A 21,750-nucleotide genomic window follows, 5' to 3' on the forward strand; every position below is an offset into this window, starting at 1 on the left:
CAACATTTTTTTTTATCACATTTGACTGTGGTTCACAGGGATTTGATATGGTATGAAGATCTCTGCGTGGGGATTTTTGAATTAGTGTGGGCCATATCTAGCCTATATAAGTATTTGCTGGATAACTGGAACAATAAGTCTCACCTATTCAAACAAGATTGGGAAAGGATCCTGGAAAAATCCTTTACTGAAGATCAGTGGACTAAAGCCCAGCTCTTATACCTTACAAGCTCTTTCACCACCAGATAGGGCTGCCATCAGAAATGTTAGGGTCCCTTATGCAGCTCAAGGATGGGCCCTTCAGCAGCCAGCCCCTGAGTTTGTACACAGGAGTCTTACCACAGGACGCACACCCAAGTCCACCCACAAAAATGCTTTGTAAACATAGTGGATGCAACACTTTGTGTGTCACTTTGTGAGGTAGGAAAGCTAGGGCTTGTGAATTGTGGGGGAATTACATTTTCTGGTGGTCCAATAGTACAGCAGAGCATGCTGTTAGGGATAGTGAAGAGGGGGGCCCAGGAGACCACAGAAGGTGCATATACAACATATATGGTGGAATTGCTCACACATTTGACCATTTTGGCAAATGATCAGGGTTGCGATCCTGAAGTTATTTTTTTTTTCCAAAAAGGCCTCTATTTGCATTTGAAAATGTCCTGTTTCACGTTACTACATTGCCCATACTGAAATATATGAAACCAATTTATGCCACATACTGAATGCAGCAAAGTCACTGGGTCCTGCCCTGTGGAAATGTTCTAAAGCACCTAGTAAGCACCACGGATGTCCAGAGTAGAAGAAATAGAAGCGGCTAAAGCTCTGATAGTGTACCTATTGAATAACGGTACTAAACATGGTGAATTGTGGTCCCAGTAAGACACATGCATGTCCAGGACTGTCGCCTCAACCCAAGCCATGTAGGCGTTATGCATTGCCTGCTTTTGGTGGGGAGGGTGACATTTTTTATATCTCATTTGGTGGATGGAGCAGAGGTTGCGGGCTATCAAATGGGATGCACCCACTGATTGGTGAATGCAGGCTGGATAGTTGGGGAGGGTTAGGGGGGACAGGCATCTTTTTCTTCTGCTAGCTGTTTACTTCTCCTCTCTAACACAAGAACATTGTTCGATATTATAGAAATTTGACCTTAGCACAAATTGGGATCGAGGCCTATGGGTCTTATTGAAGCTTGCTCTATTATCTAATAAGCTATATTGATATGTTTTTTCTGTCAAGTCTTAATTTTCTTGAACTTTTTCATGTGGCCTATCTAGACCACTTAACCAAGTTCTTGTTCTGTTGACAATATATGAAAATGCAATTCTTGTATGGATTGCCAAAAAAATAGCTTTTCTAACAAATACATCAGATTAGACTGATAGCCTATCAACTGTAAACTCAACTAAATCCCACTAACACAACTGTAAAACTTAATTTGACCTTTACAATTTTACTATTTTTAAACCTAACATCTAAATGCTGTAAAAAAAAAATAAAAAAAAATAAAATCAAGACAGACTCCATAATCATTTTCTTTTTCTTTTACCAAAAAAAAAAAATTAAAAATAAACACAAAGCCACAAATATTTTATACAATCTACAAATCAGAAGCACTTTGTGCCAAGTTTTCCTACTGACCATAAAGTACTCCACAGAATTAAAAAAAAAAAAAAAAAGAAAAGAAAATTTCTTTATATCCATCAAAGGGGAATAGAAAGCTATAAGCACGGTAACAGATAGGGAGCAAGCAAGAACTGGCCTGTGCACTTTGAGAGAAAAAAGTAGTGCAGCAGGTAGGAAAAAAGATCAGGAATACAAGCAAGTCACATAGTGGGTTAAGGTTGAAGAAAAACAAAAATAAAGTTAAATTAAAAAAAATCAATGAAGACAAAATGAAAGGAAGGGGACATAGGGGAGATAGGAATGAACCTGAAATAGAACAAGTCACAGTGCTTATATTAAAGACACCTAGCAGGAAGAGAGCTTCACATTGGGCAGAGAGCTGGAGAGTGCAGCAGGGAGGGACGGAGTGTGCTTAGTTTCCCCTATATTCCCTGACGTTCTAAATCCCTCTTCCAGACACTATTCCCTTGTTACACGAACTTACACCACACCTTACACAAGAACATGTTTGTCACATTACAGCTACCAAGTTTGTGTCGGGCCTCTGTCTGAGGCAGGGAGAGCACCCCTATTTATTAGGCCTTAAAAGAAAACAACAACTTGTTAAAACCACTTCCTCACTAGGATAGCCATGATTTGATGACATGGATCACAAATCTTGTCCACAGCACTTTTCATAACTAGAAAGACATCTATATAGGATTGGATTGTGCATGTTCAGGCAGCAAATAGATAATCTTAGACAATGTAACCATCATCCACTATGGGTTTTAAGCCTACAACAGTGTAACCAACAACACTGGCTTAAACATTAAATGTGTAATCCAGGGCTGGCCAAGAACTGCTAATAAATATGGCTGTGTTCTGAGAACCTAAGAAAGGATGACTGCAAGATATACATGGTCTATGAAAAGAAAACTCCCTGACTTTTATGTGCTCCCTAAGACTTATGGCTAAGATGGTAGGTGGGTTCTAGATATATTTCTGGAAGGGAAATATTAACTAGAAACACATAAGGAATTAAAAGAAGCTTCATGGCAACTCCAGACAAAAGAAAACATTAGCCTAAAAATACGATTTTTTTTCTTCCTATATGCAGTGTTAACGTCATCTGCGCATGGCGTGAATGGTGCAAAGTTTACAATAATTGCATGTCTACTTGTAAGGCTGTGGTTCGTAAGATGGAGGGCGTGATCAAATGAGTTGAACTGGAAAAGCAACTTGTACTCTCTCCCTAAACTCAGCAGTGGAACCCGTTTCTAATAAACACATAATTCCCCCCTAGACAGAAGGAACACAGCATGCGCACGGACAGGAAAAAGCCAAGCTGAACAGCAATGCACGTATACAGCTACAGCAAGACAAGAAAGCAGTGGTCATAAACCTCAGCAGTGCTCTGGGCGCTGCTCCCTCTAAATATCCCCTTTGCAAAAAAGAGAAGAAGGGAGTAGGACTGACAGAGGCAGGATGGTCTAGAGGTAAATTGTAACCAAAAAGGAGGTCTAGTTTTAAAAGATTGTCCTTGCACTAACTGGAGAAAGAAAACAGGTTAAAGGGAAGGGAGGCAGCTCTGTCATAACTCTGGACCTGTCTCATGGAGCAGGTATGGATTGCATCTTCAGAACAAAACCTGGGTGACATTTTCTCTAATGTCTGTTAATGGTATATTAGTACTCTGCCACCCCCTTCCCAATTACTGCATTGTGCATCTACTGCAGTGCTGGGTGAAGAGGGAGGAGGTGGGTTTAAGACTGATTACCCTATTGTCAGCCCTTGTGGGAAGATCCACTGGCAAATGTGGGTATAACCCAAAAGGCAGCACATCCAGTACTCGAAGTCACACAGAATACTTTAGACATGTCTTGCACCTCAATATGCAAGTGTTTACATGTCTTTGTCTGGCAGTAAGGGGGGAAGAAAGGGTCAAATTTAACCACTCTGCTGTCGGCAGGGTGCCATCAATTTACCCCACCGTTGTTATATTTTAAGCAGCAAAGTGGTTAAGTACCACAAGTCCCCAAGTGCAGATTGTTGAGGCTATGAGAGGGAGTGCTCAGCTCTTACAAAGAGCAGAATACAGGCCCTTGGCAGGACTGGCTTCTCTCAAATTCTGAAATGACTGCAAGCCTTTAAGACAAGAATTAAGGATCTGAACATATCCACTAAGATAGTCCAGAAGAAAATCAGGGAGAGGTTTATAAAGAGTAAGAAGAAAAAAAATTAATAATAATGGAACTTTGGTTTAAAACAAAGGATTGTTGATAGCGTAAATGAAGGAACATATACCTTGTATGTAACGGTCACTCCCCCAGCCCCTTATCATTGGGACCCCATCCAGCACTGCTGGGGGGTGGGAACACAAAATACCCATAATGATTTGCAAACAAACGCATGAGTTGGGATGTGAAGAAAAACATCAAGGAAGGGGAAATAAGAGAAAAAAATAGCAGCTGTGAAAGAACAAAAAAAAACAACCAAACAATACCAGCAAAATGCTGATGTATGTGGCACGAGAGCACAAAATAAAAAATAATAAATCAATAGGTAATTGAAGTCTGTTTGGAAACAGGCAAGAGATTACATAAATGGGGATTGGTGCATTGGAGTACAACCCCTTGACTCCCCGACAGTCCTTTCCATCAGGGTAGCTTCTGGCAAGGAAAGGTCTGTCCGCAGCTTCCCTTGTTACCTCTGTGCATGGATTGGAAAATAAATCAATTAAGCTGGAAAAGGCAGGCGTGCAAGAGGCCAACCCAGTAAAGATAGGCTGTGGAGATAGACAAAAAGAGAAGCCATAACGATGGGGTAACAGCCTGATTAAAGTGGTCTGAGGCTGGATTTTTCCAAGAATTGTGTTGTTCATGTATTCGCCTCATCGTCGGTGTCATCAATCAGAATCTTAGCATCTCGCGCCTTACTCCTAATGGATAAAACAGCGAGAAGGTAGTATTAGAAAGGTGAAAATAGATTTACAGGTTTTAAAGTGGAGCTGTCACTTTTCTTGAATTTACACCTTTGAACAGAACATTGAAAATCTCCTATAACGTGCATTAACCCTTTACATTTCTATTAACAATTTAGCAACTTACATCTTAATCCAGTTCAGACAAGTCAAACATTACAAATAAAGAGGAAAAATATACACAGTGGGGGCGAGTTATCAAAGTTATGCCAACATTCTTACATCTGATTTTCAGTTCAATTTTTTTTATATATTTAATGACTTCACAGATGCAACAGATTTATGAAAATTTATGCCAATTTTTCTGACAGAAAAGTTGTGGAATTTAGATCACTTTGATAAATAGGATTAAAATAATAATGAATTCTAACTGTCAGTTTTGAGCACAGTTTGATAAATATTCCCTGTTTCACATTTCTTTTCTGTATGCTAGCTGCTAGGTACAAAGGACAAAGATTAAAACAATGATTGACAGACTTGACACTGAAACACCTAGTTGCAGGACAAATAGGTGTCAATATCTACATTTAAATTTGCACATCTCAATTACTTGTTAAATCTAGGAATATGTAAACAGCATATGAATGATCATAGACAGCGACAGTTCCTCTTATTAACATCCTAAACACATTTTAGTGATAAACAGTTTGTATAAACTTTCAAGTGTTGGGAATCACAGAGTAAGAGTACGTTTTGAATCAAAATAAAACCTGGATTTTGTGATATCTGTTTGTTCAACTGTAGTTTAAGGGTTTCTCTAAGTGTCTCCACACATATTACATATTGTGTTTTAAAGAGAAAGGGCTTTCTTTTAATATCCTATTTGTATAACTAATACAACTTTAAGTGAATAAAATGTACACACACACACCTTTCCCATTTTTGCTTCTATTGTTTACACATCCAGTGCAACTAAATAAAAAGCGCTCCAAATAGTTTCACATATCAGTCCCGATTGTTGAATGCCTCATAAGTCTAGGATTTAAATATCTTTTTGTTAGTTAACTTTAATCCTATACTACCCTTTACACTAACTAAATACAAACCCTACCCTTAAACCCTATGCTTACACAGTATACGTGCCCTGACCGTACCCAAATCCTGAATCCACATTTACCCTTACCATACCCTAACTCTACCACTAATCATAACCATACCCTAACACTAACTTTACCCAAACCCTAACTACAACTCTACAATTACCATACCCAGAGGCGTAACTAGAAACCAAAAGGCCATGGTGCGAAAATTGCCCTGGGGCCCCCTCCCCATACATCTTCCCTACTCCCCCTGCCCCTCCATTTGTATAATACAAGACATACAGATTTATCCACGAACACACATGCTAATACACATTCAGATACACAGAATGACACTTCAACAGATACAAACACAGACACACATGCAGATACACAGACACACATACAGAGAGAAACACCTAGTCAAATGCAGATACACAGACAAAGAATGACACGCATACAGATAAGTAGGGGCACACACTGACACAGAAAAACAGACACACATATGCAGACAAACAGATACACATACGGATACACAGACGGATACACAGACACACTTAATAACAACCATTCAGATACACAGAATGACCAGCTACAGATATAAACTGTGACACACAAACAGACATACAGATACCCATACAGACTCACATGCAGACAGATACACAGACAAAGACACATACAAAGACATACACATGCAGACACACAGATACAGACACACAGATACATTCACACACACAGATATCCAGATACAGACACTCACAAACACACAAACTGTTAAACATTTTAGTCACTGTCCTGTTTCCTACCTTTAGGACTCACTACACTCCTTTCCATGTGATCTCCTCCCGCACGGCTCTGCTCTGTGTATGCTGGGAGGAAGTGATGGCTTCCTCCCACCGGGCGCTCGGACGTCATCAATGGTGCCCGGTCGTGCTCTTAAAGTGCCCCAGCGTAACCCCAGGTAATTAATTGCCATCAGGTGGGCCATGCTCTTGCTTTGCTCAACAATGCCGGCGGGCACCCCTGTTGCAGGGGTCGGCAGGGCGACCGGGCCGCCTGGAGTGACGGGCCCAGTCGCAGCTGCGACCGCGGTAGTTCCGCCACAGACCATACCCCTACATCAAAAAGAAACCCAGTACTTCTATCACCAGATGTGTTTCTTAGTTAAAACAGTAATGCTGTTTGTTGCTGCCATCTATTGGATGGTTTCCGCATTACACTGTGATAGGTGCTAGACAGCTGACAAAACCCAGCAACAATTACTCTGGCCAGAACCTAGGGCTCTCTCCTTTGAGCACCTTCCAGCCAAGAAATACTGTGGCTGAATGATCTGTTCACCAGCAGTTTTTAAAAGGGATTTAAATGGCTCTATGTAGCACTGTGAACACAGCTGTAGTCCCAGTTGATAAAGGGGAGTCACAGATACCGACTGATACTTTGGAGTCCGTCGTGTGAGCAGGGATTTAATCCTGCTCACATCTAAACATTAGGATGTGTCAATATGTCCCAACGACATTAAAGCAAAGTATAGTCAGGACGTACTGACAAATCCCAACGTCGTTAAGTGGTTAATATTACTTTATTTTATATGCATGTTGTATGAACACATGGCATATGACATTTTACTGTGGCTAAATAAATATAGAGGAGAGATGAGGTAAAGGAGAGAGCGCGCGCTTGCAAGGTGGTCGTGAGGAGAGTGGTAGAAAAGAATGGGTAAGAAATGGTAGACTAAAAAGTGATTTAGATTTTATAGGAAGAGAAATATTATAACATCTATTAATAATAATATAAGGTTCACAAAGCACAAAACTCACTGTGATGACAGTCGTGGTCTACGAAGGGATATACTCTGGCTGCGTTTCCATGTCTTGCTCTTGCAACGGTTCTTCACACCATCCTCTTGATCCATCATCTGCTCCAGCAGTGTTTGGTCATCTGCATTCATTGGTGCCACAGAAATATCACGCACGGCTCGGAACTCACCACAGTTATTCAGGTGCTCGTTCTCCAGACGGAAGAAATTCCACACAAAACGGCTAAAAATAAAGTTACATTCCATCATGTTCAGCATAGCAAGATAGAATTTCTAAAGTTATTTTAAATTTTTTTTTTTAATAAAGATGTATGATTTTCTTGTACTTTTTTAAAATCTGAGACACATGTATTTCAACACCACTGTTTGAGTAACAGCATCCTTTTAAATTACAAAAAAAAAAAAATCATCACGCCCTTTACTACAGGAGTGTTATTTTGTTTTTGCAGTATCTGTTGCAATGTGCGATCACACAATATTTTCAAGACTGAGCAGGATTGTGACAGTTGATGAAAATGACAGAATGAACAAAGTAAAATAAGGAAAAACTTCTGCAAACTTTTATAAATGCATATTCTCACCGGAAGACCTCAAGTGGAGCAAGTATTGTGGAGAGGATATCTCCAGCGTCTGGGAAGAGGTTTAAAGAGGTGACTGAAATCTGAACGGTCCAGGCAAAACGGAGAAGGATGTCTTGTATGATTGCACAATAGTAATATGCCTAGAGAAGTATGAGAGAGGGGGAAATTGGAACATTACATATAAGGAAAGGATGATGGACAACATTAGTAAGGGCCATGCAAATTTACCATGGGGTTTATTTACTAAACAGTGATTTGACTTCCAACAGAGTTCGTAACAAGCCTTCTAAACACAAATCATTGTTCATTAGATAAAACTTAGGAGATACCAAAGTTTCCTTTACATGAACGTCAAAATTTTACCTTTTGGGGGTACACAATTTCTTCCCGTAGGAAAGTATTCTCTCCTGCATTACGGTCAAACAGACCCCAGTCCATCTTCAAATCCCATATGAGTGTGTAGCAGGAACTGACAAAATAGGAGACAATCCACAAGTAGAAAAACACTTGGAAGTCACTGTGATCTCGATCTGTGTATAAGCAGAAGAAAATGATATGAACAGAGAATTATGATGAATCAAAACAGGCTTACATATCTATACGTACACCAAGCAACATTTATATTGGTCTAATACGGCAGGAAAAAATATATAGCAACTTGTCATACTTGAGTCACACCAAAATTTAACCAATGCAAATGGATATTTTCTTGTTTAAAGTCTCAATAGGCAACCTGAGCAACTGTAAAAGATGGCCTAATATCCATAAGGAACAGGATTTGCAGATTTTATCAGAATGTTCCTTCCTGGATTATATCTGGGACTTGATGAAAACAATCCTGATCTTCCCTGACTAAAACACTAGATGGAGCACTGACCTCAGATTAGTCACAGTGTATAGATAGTGGAGATTGAACGTGCCAGGAATGAAAAGGTTTTTAGCCTACACTACATCATATACCCAACTTAAAGGTTTGGTGAAATACATTTTCCTTTCCTTGCCTTGTATACAATTACAGCAAAACAATTACATTTAAAGGAACATTCCAAGAACCACAAGTACATACTGTAGTAGTTTTGATGCAAGGAGTACCCTTGTACCCTCCCAGAGTAAGCAGTCACACCATTTGCCGGGTGCTTGTTGCTGCCTCCCCTGGTACCGAAATTTCCTGCTAGGAGCTTCCAGTAGCTCCACTGAGCAGAGACATGATTGTGTGTGACATTGGCAGAGAGCATCAGCCAATGAGAGTAGTCCTGCACAGCCAGGCTTAGCTCAGTGACCGAAGCTTCTGGAACCAGAGCGGCAGCAATGAGCACCTGGCAATAGGCAAGTTATCCAGATAAGTTATCAAATTGTCCATAAAGGGCAACACTTTTACTCTGTAAGGGTACCAGGGCACTTGTTTGGAGTATTCCTTAAAAGCAGTTGTTTCCAAAGAAGTGGACAAAAAGCGTACCTCCAGTGATATTTCAGAGATCCCAAAGACCAAGGAAATTGATCCTGGCTCTCTGTAATTAAAGAGTTTTGGAAATTCCTGTATGTGTTTATTTCCAGCGAATAAATGGTTAAGTAAGAGTACATTGCACGGTCAGCCCCAAAAAGCATCAAACTCTGGGACCAAACTGAATGTAATACCCTGCACTGTATAATAATTTACCCTGATCTTTGTGATGTCACCAGAATGTAAAGATGTCACCTCTAAAATCAAGGAAGACCACCTTATTGATTTTAATATATGGTATTTTCACTGTAGTTTTTATTTAAATTTTATAATACCTAATAAATTGTTATTTTATTTGATACATCTATCCAGTGGATTTTCCATTCGCTTCCTGCATCTATATACAAAAAAGGGCATTGTCTCCCTTAAAGGCACAGGTGCTTTTATACATAGAGCATTGTATAACTGGCTCTATCCCAGGTGAGCAATTTTATGCACCTTCATCACAGTCTTCATTTAAACATATTTGCACTAGGACATTCTACTTTTTGTCACCATATATCTGAACATTTGTGAGCTGTGGATCTGGAGAAGGGTTTGGTATAACCATATATACCCAAGTGGTTGAGATTCGAGACGATTCTTAGGCTCTCTATCATGTGAGTTGGATATATATACCCCCTCTGCACTATACCCAGATTCCAATTCTCTCATTTTAGACAACATTGTCTCTTATATTTCTACAACTGGGACAAGTGTCATCTGACTTCCCCAATACCAAATATGGGTAAGACATTTCCCTTTAGCGCTCCACTGAGTGATTCTTGTGGTGGTAGTGTAATCCACCTGGTTCACCTATCCTTACAATTACAGAATGTGGATATTTGACAAGTAGTTTACATACAGAACATAATGGGCAAGAGGTGAAGAAGGCCCTGTTGAGACAAGCTTACAATCTGAGGCTATATGGATAACCCTGGGGTAATGTTTGCGGTCTTGAACTTTACTATATTTAAATAAATATAAGACTCATACACAACTCCACTGCTTTCATAGAAAATAATGTACTTAAGTGTGCGAGTACTCAACCTGTACACCAGGGCTGGCCAAAAGGTAGATCCCCAGATGTTGCGGAACTGCAACTGCAATTATGCTTTAGTTTGCCCACGCCTGCTGTACACAAAAGCATATGCCCCTTTATATATTTAATGCTGACTATGAAAGGAGGTACGTTGTTTTCATTTCCATTGATATAACACTAGAGGGCAGTAAAATCTCTCCACGTTAAAATACACTAAACACAAATACTGTAGTGGATATGGTGCAAAGAGGCTATGGGTGCAGTCCCTCAGTTTTTTGTTTGTTTTTTTAAACCAGACCATTTGTGCACTTTGACAAAAAAAAACTAAAAAAAACATGCTCTCTGGGCACAAAAAAACAGATCCATTGCTTCTGCACAGATTATAATTTTTTTATATAGCACCAGCAAATTCCATAGCATTGTACATGTGTTTGTTTCATTTCTGCATTATCTATACAGATCTGTTCAAACTTGGTGAGCAATTATAAGCTGAGGCAGCATTAAACTGTAGTGGTTATGGTGCCGAGTGTCTAACTTGTTCAAGCTATTCTATTAATATGTGAACATAGGTGAACATATGTCTTCGTGCAATTTCATCCAAAAAAAAAATAATAATAATAATAAAAAAAAAAAGCATCTACAGCCCCATTAACCCTCATGTTGGCACTGCATGAAATCATGAGTAAAACCAATAAGTTTAACTATTAGAAATTGGCAAACTAGATGTGTATTTCTATTGTACCCATGTGAAGGCAGACCCTGCACAATGTCGCACTCGGGCTGTGCTGCTGGATCATTCAATCAGCAGTATATGGCTTTCAGCTAAAACCCCAATGGGGAGGAAAGTACGGTAAGACATGTCCACAAACAATGAGGTTTGCATAGATAGATTCTTAACAAATGCAATTCTGTTACGAAATGCATCTGATGGCATTCCCACACCTTCACGGTCATGCTGAACATATCTTTCTCCTATCGCTTCCTCTTGCAGAATTGGTTCTTTTCTTCATACCTGACCTAGTTTTCTTTAAAACACAAGATAAAGTAAGGACTACTTTGTCATATGTATTGTTCCTACGCTTGACTTTCTTTGACCAAAGGAGGAGATTAAGTTAGATACATTTCCTGTATCAGAGTAAGTACTCACCCTCCTCCTTGACACAGGAAATTGAGCTGACTTAAGCCCCTCCTTGGGTCAAAGAAAGTTAAGCTTACGAAAAATACAAAAGGTTTTTAAAGAAAACTGGATCAGAAGTGAAGAAAAGAAGAACAGATTGTGAGACCTGAAGAAAAGAGGAAACAATAGGAGAAATGTAAATTTGTCATGACAGTGCCGCTTCAACCCTCTCTGTCCTTCTCGTGGTTTTCTACCCTGTCTCCAACTCCCAATCTCCAGCTTTACCTTTAGAAAATAAATGGCCATTATACAATTCCCTAGAACAGGGTTTCCAGGCTTCTTATTGGCCCCATTTTGTTTTCATTGGTATCTTGTACAGACATCACAATCACATATATACAGGTCTCAAAGACACAGCACACATCATTCCACCATTACCCATGGGAGGTACTTAATGAGCATATTTCTACTGGCACATCATGGCTACACAAGGGAGTAGAAAGATAGTGTTAGATTTTCCACAACTTATCTAGTTAGCTCTTCCTTCACCAGTGAAATGCTTCCTCCAGGTGACAGAGAAGCTCAGGCAGACTATTTAACTTTAGGAAAATATCCATATGGCCATGCATTATATCCCGTAGTAGGATTTACACACTAGTAACCGCTCATAATTTGCTTTTAGAAGCGCTAGAAATTTGTCTATATTATGACAAATAGGTGTAGCACTAGCTATTAAAATTATATTACATATACACTCACAGAATATTTAATATATGCAAACACATACATATAAATATATATTAGTCTTCATGAAAAATAAAATTGATTCTTATTTATTTAAAATTAACCTGTATAACCCTTGTAGTCCTAAAAATACCATCACTTTAAATAAAAATCCATCCATCACTCTGTTACCGATCATATAGTAGCATTAAAAAAGCAGCAATGATCCCCATATCTCGCCAAGTGAAAGAAAATATATAAGGATTGGTAGCAGAAACAAGGTTATGAGACGCTGCAATAACTGTAGCAAAAGATATTACAGGGATAACATATCAAATATAATGATTTTCTTCTGGAGAAGCGTGCAGAGAATGGTTATACAATGATTAAATTGTTCAGATCATACAGCAGAATAAAAAATATATTGCCTTCAACAGCCGATATGTATTTCCATATTTAGTGCAATAAATAATAGCTCTAGAGAAGAGTATAGTGCGCAACAGAGAATGATAAGTCAACAGTTGTGGGAGGGGGATCCATCCATCATAGAAAAAAAATGAGCACACAAAATGCATTTCAGAAATTACTGGGTGCTCAACTTTTAACACCACTGTCTCCAAAATAAGCAGAAGCCGTTATTTTAAGACCCACAGAAACTATGCATCACTGTAGTTTATGGTGCACAGAGCATCCAGCAGCAGGTCTTATAAAGTATGTGATTTGAGGAAACAAAAGGTCTTTGCGATGTCAAAGGAGTAGAAGTGGGGAGCAGGGGCTGTGTTTGTGGTGAGGGGGGGGGGGGAAATGAGCTGTGGTGGGGGGGAGAGGAAATGGGCTGTGGTGGGGGGGAGAGGAAATGGGCTGTGGTGGGGGGGAGAGGAAATGGGCTGTGGTGGGGGGGAGAGGAAATGGGCTGTGGTGGGGGGGAGAGGAAATGGGCTGTGGTGGGGGGGAGAGGAAATGGGATGTGGTGGGGGGGAGAGGAAAGTGGCTGTGGTGGGGGGGAGAGGAAATGGGCTGTGGTGGGGGGGAAAGGAAATGGGCTGTGGTGGGGGGGGAGAGGAAATGGGCTGTGGTGGGGGGGAGAGGAAATGGGCTGTGGTGGGGGGGAGAGGAAATGGGCTGTGGTGGGGGGGAGAGGAAATGGGCTGTGGTGGGGGGGAGAGGAAATGGGCTGTGGTGGGGGGAGAGGAAATGGGCTGTGGTGGGGGGGAGAGGAAATGGGCTGTGGTGGGGGGAGAGAGGAAATGGGCTGTGGTGGGGGGAGAGGAAATGGGCTGTGGTGGGGGGAGAGGAAATGGGCTGTGGTGGGGGGGAGAGGAAATGGGCTGTGGTGGGGGGGAGAGGAAATGGGCTGTGGTGGGGGGGAGAGGAAATGGGCTGTGGTGGGGGGGAGAGGAAATGGGCTGTGGTGGGGGGGAGGGGAGAGGAAATGGGCTGTGGTGGGGGGGAGGGGGGAGGAAATGGGCTGTGGTGGAGGGGATAGGGGCAGTTTAAAAGTTGTAATCCCCCCCCTCCCTAAGTCTTACCTTGGACCAGGGAGAGAGAAACCTTTTCCCTGGTGGACAGGTGGGACAGGAAATGGAGCCTGCAGCCAGCCCACTGCAGCCAGGGACGTCAGTCAGTCGGCCGGCCTCTCCTGATTATGTCAGGAGAAGGGGGCGTGACTTCCACTATTTTTTCCCCAGACTCCGGGAGAAGAGCAATGGAAGTCATGGCCCACGCCTTATGGACTCGCCGGCCCTGGCGCCTTCTACAGTTATAGTCTAAGCTGTTGCACGTTTGTGCAAGTTTGCTGGCCAGTAATATTGCTGCACACACATGCTCACAAAACTATGAACTGGGCTGTGAATAGGCTGACCGTAGCCTCGGTACGGCTATTATTAATTTATAGTATGTATGCAAAACGATGAACCAATGGGTCAGAAAAAGAGCTATACGATAGGGGATGACCCTTGAAATTTAACAAAACAAAAGACCTATAACACCAAAGTAATCCTGAAATCACAATCAATAGGATCTATAATACATATGACTACAACAGAGGCGAAGGTTGGGATTCTGTAACAAGGGAAGAGATTGGCTGCAAGGGCATCACGTGACCGGGAATGAGACCCGGCACCAACATTTAAAAATGGATAACTTCTGGAGCTGCAAATCACCCGACTGAGGAAGCTCAACCAGGCGAAACGCGTTTTGGAATCCACTACATGGACTCTGGTTTGTGTGTTTTTTTTTAATTCTTTATTTTTGCGTGCATATGATTTACAGACATTCTGTCAATGCCCCAAAAGCAGTGTCAAACAAGCAATTAGACAAAGCATAACTTTATATGGCATTTGAGTATGCAGCACATTTGTTTTTTATAGTATAGTTTAGAGTCCAGGTGAAACCGATCTTGTCTAGGCTATATAGTAAGAGAGAAATGTTGAGTTATGCTGTATCAGACATGGTCAGTATGGGTGTATCAGACATGGTCAGTATGGGTGTATCAGACATGGTCAGTATGGGTGTATAATAGATTGTGAAACATGCTAATGTTAGGAGGACAAGGTGAATGACATGAGAATAACAGAGTAGTGACATTAGGGAATACCAATGAGATTTTATCCCTATTGTGTGGGAGATAAGAGGCTTGTATCTGCTAAGGCATTTCTTGGAGTTGGGTGGCTCATCCCACCTCGTATGTATGCTTGTGGCTTAAATTCTGCAAGGTAGCCCCCCACCAACCCCAATCTTTACCGCCCCCCCCCCCCCCCCCAGGTCATTGAAATCATAAGTCCCGTGTCGGGTCGTTGGTACGGCTCGGGCTTCTTGGTAAGTCTGCTGACACGCTGAGTGTTGTGCTCAAGCAGCCGTGCCAAATCTCCCAGGCTGGTGTGCTTGACTGAGCTTCTTCACTTTTGGAGTCGTGTCAGTGGCCAGTTCAGAAGGTGTGGAGCGGGGCACAGTCAGTTGCGACTTGATCCATCTTCGCGGTCTGGGTGTCTTGTTTTCCCGCAGTTTAGGTGGACACCAGTCTGTCACGTTTCCAACCTCCGCAGTGTGCTGCAGTCAGGTCGGGAAGGAGGTGAGTCGTTGGGAGAGTGATATTTTGTGCTTGATGTAGCAAAAACGGCTTGTATTGCTAGAGTAGGAGAGGAGCTCAAGCAAGATGCGACTCTCCGCCATGGCAGTCAGGCCCTGCCCCCATGACTCTGGTTTTTAATTAAATTTTTATTTTAAAAAAGTGGTTTCCAGTTCCAGTGGTGGTCCTATTAGGGTTTATGCCAGGCCCCAACTTGGCAGCACGTATTCAACTCCAGAGCCAGGGTTTGTGGGATCTGAGTAAAGTGAGCTTAAGAGACTTAAGCCAATTTTTACATATGCAGGTTTAGTATACACTGTACAACTAGAGTCTACTTGCTTTCTTTCCCTATGCTCACATTTGGAAATTCATTCGATGGGAGGTGGCATGGTACCTTAAAAGGCATAGAAGTGCTGTTTAATTAGCCAGTAGTTACAGGCTCTGACCCTATTAAAATCTATTTTAAGTTTTATGTACATTACCATCTGCAATATATATTTTTTCCATTTCTGTATTTGGAGTGTATCCGTGATATTACATAATTTTAAAAAGGGTAACAAAATTGCACACACGTTTTTAGCGCTCCTTTCTGAATCACTTTTACCACAATTGTATTTTAACCCGTGTGTGGGTATAGCGGTATTCCCATACAAAAGTGTTTTAAAGCCGATATTCATTTCATTTTAAGTGCTTAATTTAATACACTACTGTTTTGAAGATCTATAATTAGTATATTGGATGGACGAATGTCACAAAAGCAATAATGTGCTTGTGAGCATAAAACAATACTAGGCAAATATATTATGCCACTAAGTGTGTGGATAACGACAAAACTTTTGGACACAAAAAAAGGGAGAAAAATATTCGTATTTATTAAACAGTATGCAAAAAGGTAATACAGAAATGGTCCAGGATACTAAAAAGGGTCATAGATGAACTCATTCATCAGGTCCACTCATCACATAGGATGAACAGAGGATTGTGTAGTAATTAATAAACAAACATATACTACAGACTGAGAATCAGAATTTACTATAACAATGTTACTACAGGGAGTGCAGAATTATTAGGCAAGTTGTATTTTTGAGGATTAATTTTATTATTGAACAACAACCATGTTCTCAATGAACCCAAAATACTCATTAATATCAAAGCTGAATATTTTTGGAAGTAGTTTTTAGTTTGTTTTTAGTTATAGCTATTTTAGGGGGATATCTGTGTGTGCAGGTGACTATTACTGTGCATAATTATTAGGCAACTTAACAAAAAACAAATATATACCCATTTCAATTATTTATTTTTACCAGTGAAACCAATATAACATCTCAACATTCACAAATATACATTTCTGACATTCAAAAACAAAACAAAAACAAATCAGTGACCAATATAGCCACCTTTCTTTGCAAGGACACTCAAAAGCCTGCCATCCATGGATTCTGTCAGTGTTTTGATCTGTTCACCATCAACATTGCGTGCAGCAGCAACCACAGCCTCCCAGACACTGTTCAGAGAGGTGTACTGTTTTCCCTCCTTGTAAATCTCACATTTGATGATGGACCACAGGTTCTCAATGGGGTTCAGATCAGGTGAACAAGGAGGCCATGTCATTAGATTTTCTTCTTTTATACCCTTTCTTGCCAGCCACGCTGTGGAGTACTTGGACGCGTGTGATGGAGCATTGTCCTGCATGAAAATCATGTTTTTCTTGAAGGATGCAGACTTCTTCCTGTACCACTGCTTGAAGAAGGTGTCTTCCAGAAACTGGCAGTAGGACTGGGAGTTGAGCTTGACTCCATCCTCAACCCGAAAAGGCCCCACAAGCTCATCTTTGATGATACCAGCCCAAACCAGTACTCCACCTCCACCTTGCTGGCGTCTGAGTCGGACTGGAGCTCTCTGCCCTTTACCAATCCAGCCACGGGCCCATCCATCTGGCCCATCAAGACTCACTCTCATTTCATCAGTCCATAAAACCTTAGAAAAATCAGTCTTGAGATATTTCTTGGCCCAGTCTTGACGTTTCAGCTTGTGTGTCTTGTTCAGTGGTGGTCGTCTTTCAGCCTTTCTTACCTTGGCCATGTCTCTGAGTATTGCACACCTTGTGCTTTTGGGCACTCCAGTGATTTTGCAGCTCTGAAATATGGCCAAACTGGTGGCAAGTGGCATCTTGGCAGCTGCACGCTTGACTTTTCTCAGTTCATGGGCAGTTATTTTGCGCCTTGGTTTCTCCACACGCTTCTTGCGACCCTGTTGACTATTTTGAATGAAACGCTTGATTGTTCGATGATCACGCTTCAGAAGCTTTGCAATTTTAAGAGTGCTGCATCCCTCTGCAAGATATCTCACTATTTTTGACTTTTCTGAGCCTGTCAAGTCCTTCTTTTGACCCAATTTACCAAAGGAATGGAAGTTGCCTAATAATTATGCACACCTGATATAGGGTGTTGATGTCATTAGACCACACCCCTTCTCATTACAGAGATGCACATCACCTAATATGCTTAATTGGTAGTAGGCTTTCGAGCCTATACAGCTTGGAGTAAGACAACATGCATAAAGAGGATGATGTGGTCAAAATACTAATTTGCCTAATAATTCTGCACTCCCTGTAGTTGTACCTGTAGTTGACTACTGCATAATTTTGTACTTGCAGTAACATTTAATTATTAATAATCTGGCTGATAGTATTTTTAGGGGGCAAATATTGTAATTGCATGAGACAAATGGCTAGTCTGCTCAACCATTCCCCCCGCCACTCCTATCCATAAATTCCTTTAAATAACTGTTTCTCTACTCTTAACATCCATCCTGGCAACAAGCCCATTTAATTTTTTAAGCTCAACCCACCTCCCTGCCCCTCCTCCCGCCCACTCTGGTTCCTGCTACCTATATAGCATGCTCTTCAAGCTGTTTGGAACCACAGCCAATCACCTCCTTATTACCTTCACACGCTATCAGCTGCTGCAGTTATACTATTAAAACTCTCTCTGCCATCACATACAAATTCCTCTGCTACCTTTTGTCTCATCTCCCCAGTTAAACCTTTAGATTGTAAGCACTCGGGCAGGGCCCTTTACCTGTTGTATCGGTCAGTTCATTTTATATGGTCTTTTTCCATATTGTACAGCGCTGCGGAATATGTTGGTGCTTTTAAAATAACAGTTATAATAATAATAATAATAATAATAATAATAATAATAATAATACTAGAAGAAGAGGCTCCAGACTGGTGGAGTCCTTTCCTTGCAAAGGAGGAACCTACCTGCCAGCTAAAGTACTTGTCTGTACCTTTTATCTGTGCCAAACATGAAAAACACTTACCTTTATGAGTGGTGTAAAGAGCAGCAAACGTGACCATAAAGAAGGTAGTGGAGTATTTGCCAGCATTGACCAGATGAGGAAATGCTCTCTTGGTGTCACGGTATCGTCGCAGGCACTGGATAAACCTGAGCCAGGCAGGAATACACTGAACCACAGCACGTACTCCATATGTATATGTGTTGCATATGCCGGTATCTTTAAGAAATAGAGATGCCAGTGAAACAACTACAAAAAGACAATCTCACACTATGTGGAAACATGGTAACCTATTTTTTGAACTTAGATTGTGGTTGGGATCAGAACTGCTAACGAAGCTCAATAAACACATCATTGCACGAAAAGGTATTAGCCAGATTCCAGGCTCACAGGAGCGATCCGCAAACACCCAACAGGACATATAATGTTTCCATATATATATATATATATATATATATATATATGGATTCAGAGTCCAGGATGATCGTAAGGCCACACATGTGAAAGCTTAAATCATCTCCACATATATTTCATCTTTATTATTGTTGGTAGTTTGGAATATACAATAATAGAATAAAATTGACCATAATAAAGTCATATCTACATAACAAGTACACAATAAACGTAGGATGTGTACCCAGAGTATATTTTAGTATTGCTACTGGCGTTATTATAATTTAAGGCATGCAGTTAAAATGGATTCCATAAGAGTGGGAGGGCACTGGCCTGGATACCTTTTTTGAGCAATCCAGTAGGTGAATTCCAATCAAGCTCTAAACTGTAGTAGCAGATCATAAACTCCAAGTCCATGAGGATTACAGCCAGACTATTAAGCTGATCGGCCAGCCAGAAATCTGCAAAGCCCACCTTGTGGAAGGGTGCAGTGAATACACGAAACTATATGGAAACAAAAGGGAGAGGGTCACGGGAGAAAGACTCACATTAGGAAGAATGTAGAGGAAAAACAATTATATATCTTTGTGGTGTTTTTTTGTCTTTTGAGACTTTGGCTACTTTAGGAGATGCAAAGATTAAGAAAAAAATATATACATATATTATTCTAAATGTATATTAAAGGACCACTATAGTGCCAGGAAAACACTCTTTTTCCTGGCACTATAGTGCCCTGAGGGTGCCCCCACCCTCAGGGTCCCTCTCCCGCCGGGCTGGATGGAGAGGAAGGGGTTAAACACTTACCTTTCTCCAGCGCCTGGTTCCCTTGGTGCTGGAGACTCTCCTCCTTTCCCCGTCATCTGCTGAATGCGCGGCAAGAGCCGCGCACGCATTCAGCCAGTCTCATAGGAAAGCATTCTTAATGCTTTCCTATGGATGCTGGCGTCTTACTGTGAAAATCACAGTGAGAAGCGCGAAAGCGCCTCTAGCGGTTGTCAAGGAGACAGCCACTAGAGGCTGGATTAACCTTAAAGTAAACATAGCAGTTTCTCTGAAACTGCTATGTTTACAGCAGAACGGGCTAATCCTAGGTGGACCTGCCACCCAGACCACTTCATTAAGCTGAAGTAGTCTGGGTGCCTATAGTGGTCCTTTAAATATATATATATATTATTTAGCATAAAACTCCATTGCAAAAAATTAGCTCTGGCAGTGAGACCCTAGTTAGTATAGATCATAGAAAGGAGACATTAACTAGGTCATGTACACTACTCATTTAAAACAAGCATTTGTTCTGACATGTTGGATTGACCTACTGAAAATGGCTGCTCAGGTGTGATCTATTGATTGGCTGAAGATCACAGTGATACTGTGTTTATCATCTCTACCTCCAATGTTATGATGGGGGCATCACTGGGTGTTAAACGCAAGTTTAATTCTCGAGATATTAGAACATTCAGGTAAGTACCATCTAAGTTAACCCCTTAAAGGACCACTATAGTGCCAGGAAAACACTTGTTTTCCTGGCACTATAGTGCCCTGAGGGTACCCCCACCCCCAGGGACCCCCTCCCGCCAGGCTGGATGGTGAGGAAGGGGTTAAAACTTACCTTTATTCCAGCATAGAACGCCCTGCATATTTGGTGTGAGCAGGGCTAAAACCCTGTTCACACTAGGGAGTCTCAGGTATCATTGGACATTTATAAGCTATTTGCACCACTGAAATTCTCTGCTGCAAACCGCTTTTTAAAAAGGCATTCAAATTATAAAAGAGAAGCTATATATGTAGGTCACATTAAATTAAAGCAATTTCTTCCTTTAACTAACTATATATACTATGTATGGGTGCACTTGAAGAGAAACACTTAAATTATGGTGGAACAAAGCTATAGCTAAAATTAAAGGTTTGTTTTAGTTTAGAATGTGGACAATTAGCTCTGTCCTAACAGAGTTAACGAGGATGGGAGCATAATGGAACATGTATGATGCCCTGAAACGGGAAGTAAAGCATAATAATCTGTGAAGGAAGGACACTTACCAACAGTTTAAGAAGCCAGAATCGAGACTTGTAATAGAAGGTCTTAGTGGGATTGACAAGGAACAGCAACATGAAGCCATAGAGTAGGAGAGGGTTCACTTGCATGTACACATAGAATTGTGATCCAAAGATACAGGACAGGAGGCTGAGGCACCAGAGCATGCCAAGGAAGCCTGCAATCTGAATGATAGCAAATAATAAACAGAACATGTACATCACAGTTTATGTAACACTTCCTGGAATATGTTCAGTAATGCATCCATCAATCAACAGAAAGACAGGTTAATGTGTATGTATACATCTGGGAAGAACATTTACAGGTATCCTATGATCTGTCAGCCACACAGAACGTGCATCATGACAAATGCTTGTGCGGCACTGGAACAAACTCCCTTAAAAGTGGCAAAGTAGCCCCCCTGAAAAATTAGTATCTCATGAAGATGAAAATCATTTTGACTTTGTTGGAATTTCACTGAAATTCCTACCCAGTCAAGAGATATGCGGAGACAAAGTAAGCCTTACTTTGTCTCAGTATATTTCCTCTGCCTGACTTTCTTAGACTCTGGGCAGAGCTATAGTCTCAATCC

The 21,750-nt window shown here is 41.0% G+C and overlaps 1 protein-coding gene across 1 annotated transcript in view; it reads right to left on the reverse strand.

Moving 5' to 3' along the window:
- Positions 1-1,529: 1,529 nt before the first annotated feature.
- The window catches only part of XPR1 (xenotropic and polytropic retrovirus receptor 1), a 112,708-nt gene continuing 92,487 nt past the window's right edge, over positions 1,530-21,750 (reverse strand). Inside the window, exons 9-15 of the mRNA XM_063428310.1 lie at positions 21,164-21,343; positions 19,468-19,630; positions 18,758-18,952; positions 8,368-8,534; positions 8,005-8,144; positions 7,425-7,646; positions 1,530-4,546 (exon numbers count right to left, since the gene is read on the reverse strand). Coding sequence (XP_063284380.1) covers positions 4,486-4,546; positions 7,425-7,646; positions 8,005-8,144; positions 8,368-8,534; positions 18,758-18,952; positions 19,468-19,630; positions 21,164-21,343 — 1,128 coding nt within the window. The 3' untranslated portion in view covers positions 1,530-4,485. The remainder of the gene's footprint in view (positions 4,547-7,424; positions 7,647-8,004; positions 8,145-8,367; positions 8,535-18,757; positions 18,953-19,467; positions 19,631-21,163; positions 21,344-21,750) is intronic.

Source organism: Pelobates fuscus, chromosome 7 (assembly GCF_036172605.1).
Source record: "Pelobates fuscus isolate aPelFus1 chromosome 7, aPelFus1.pri, whole genome shotgun sequence".
NCBI lineage: Eukaryota > Metazoa > Chordata > Amphibia > Anura > Pelobatidae > Pelobates > Pelobates fuscus.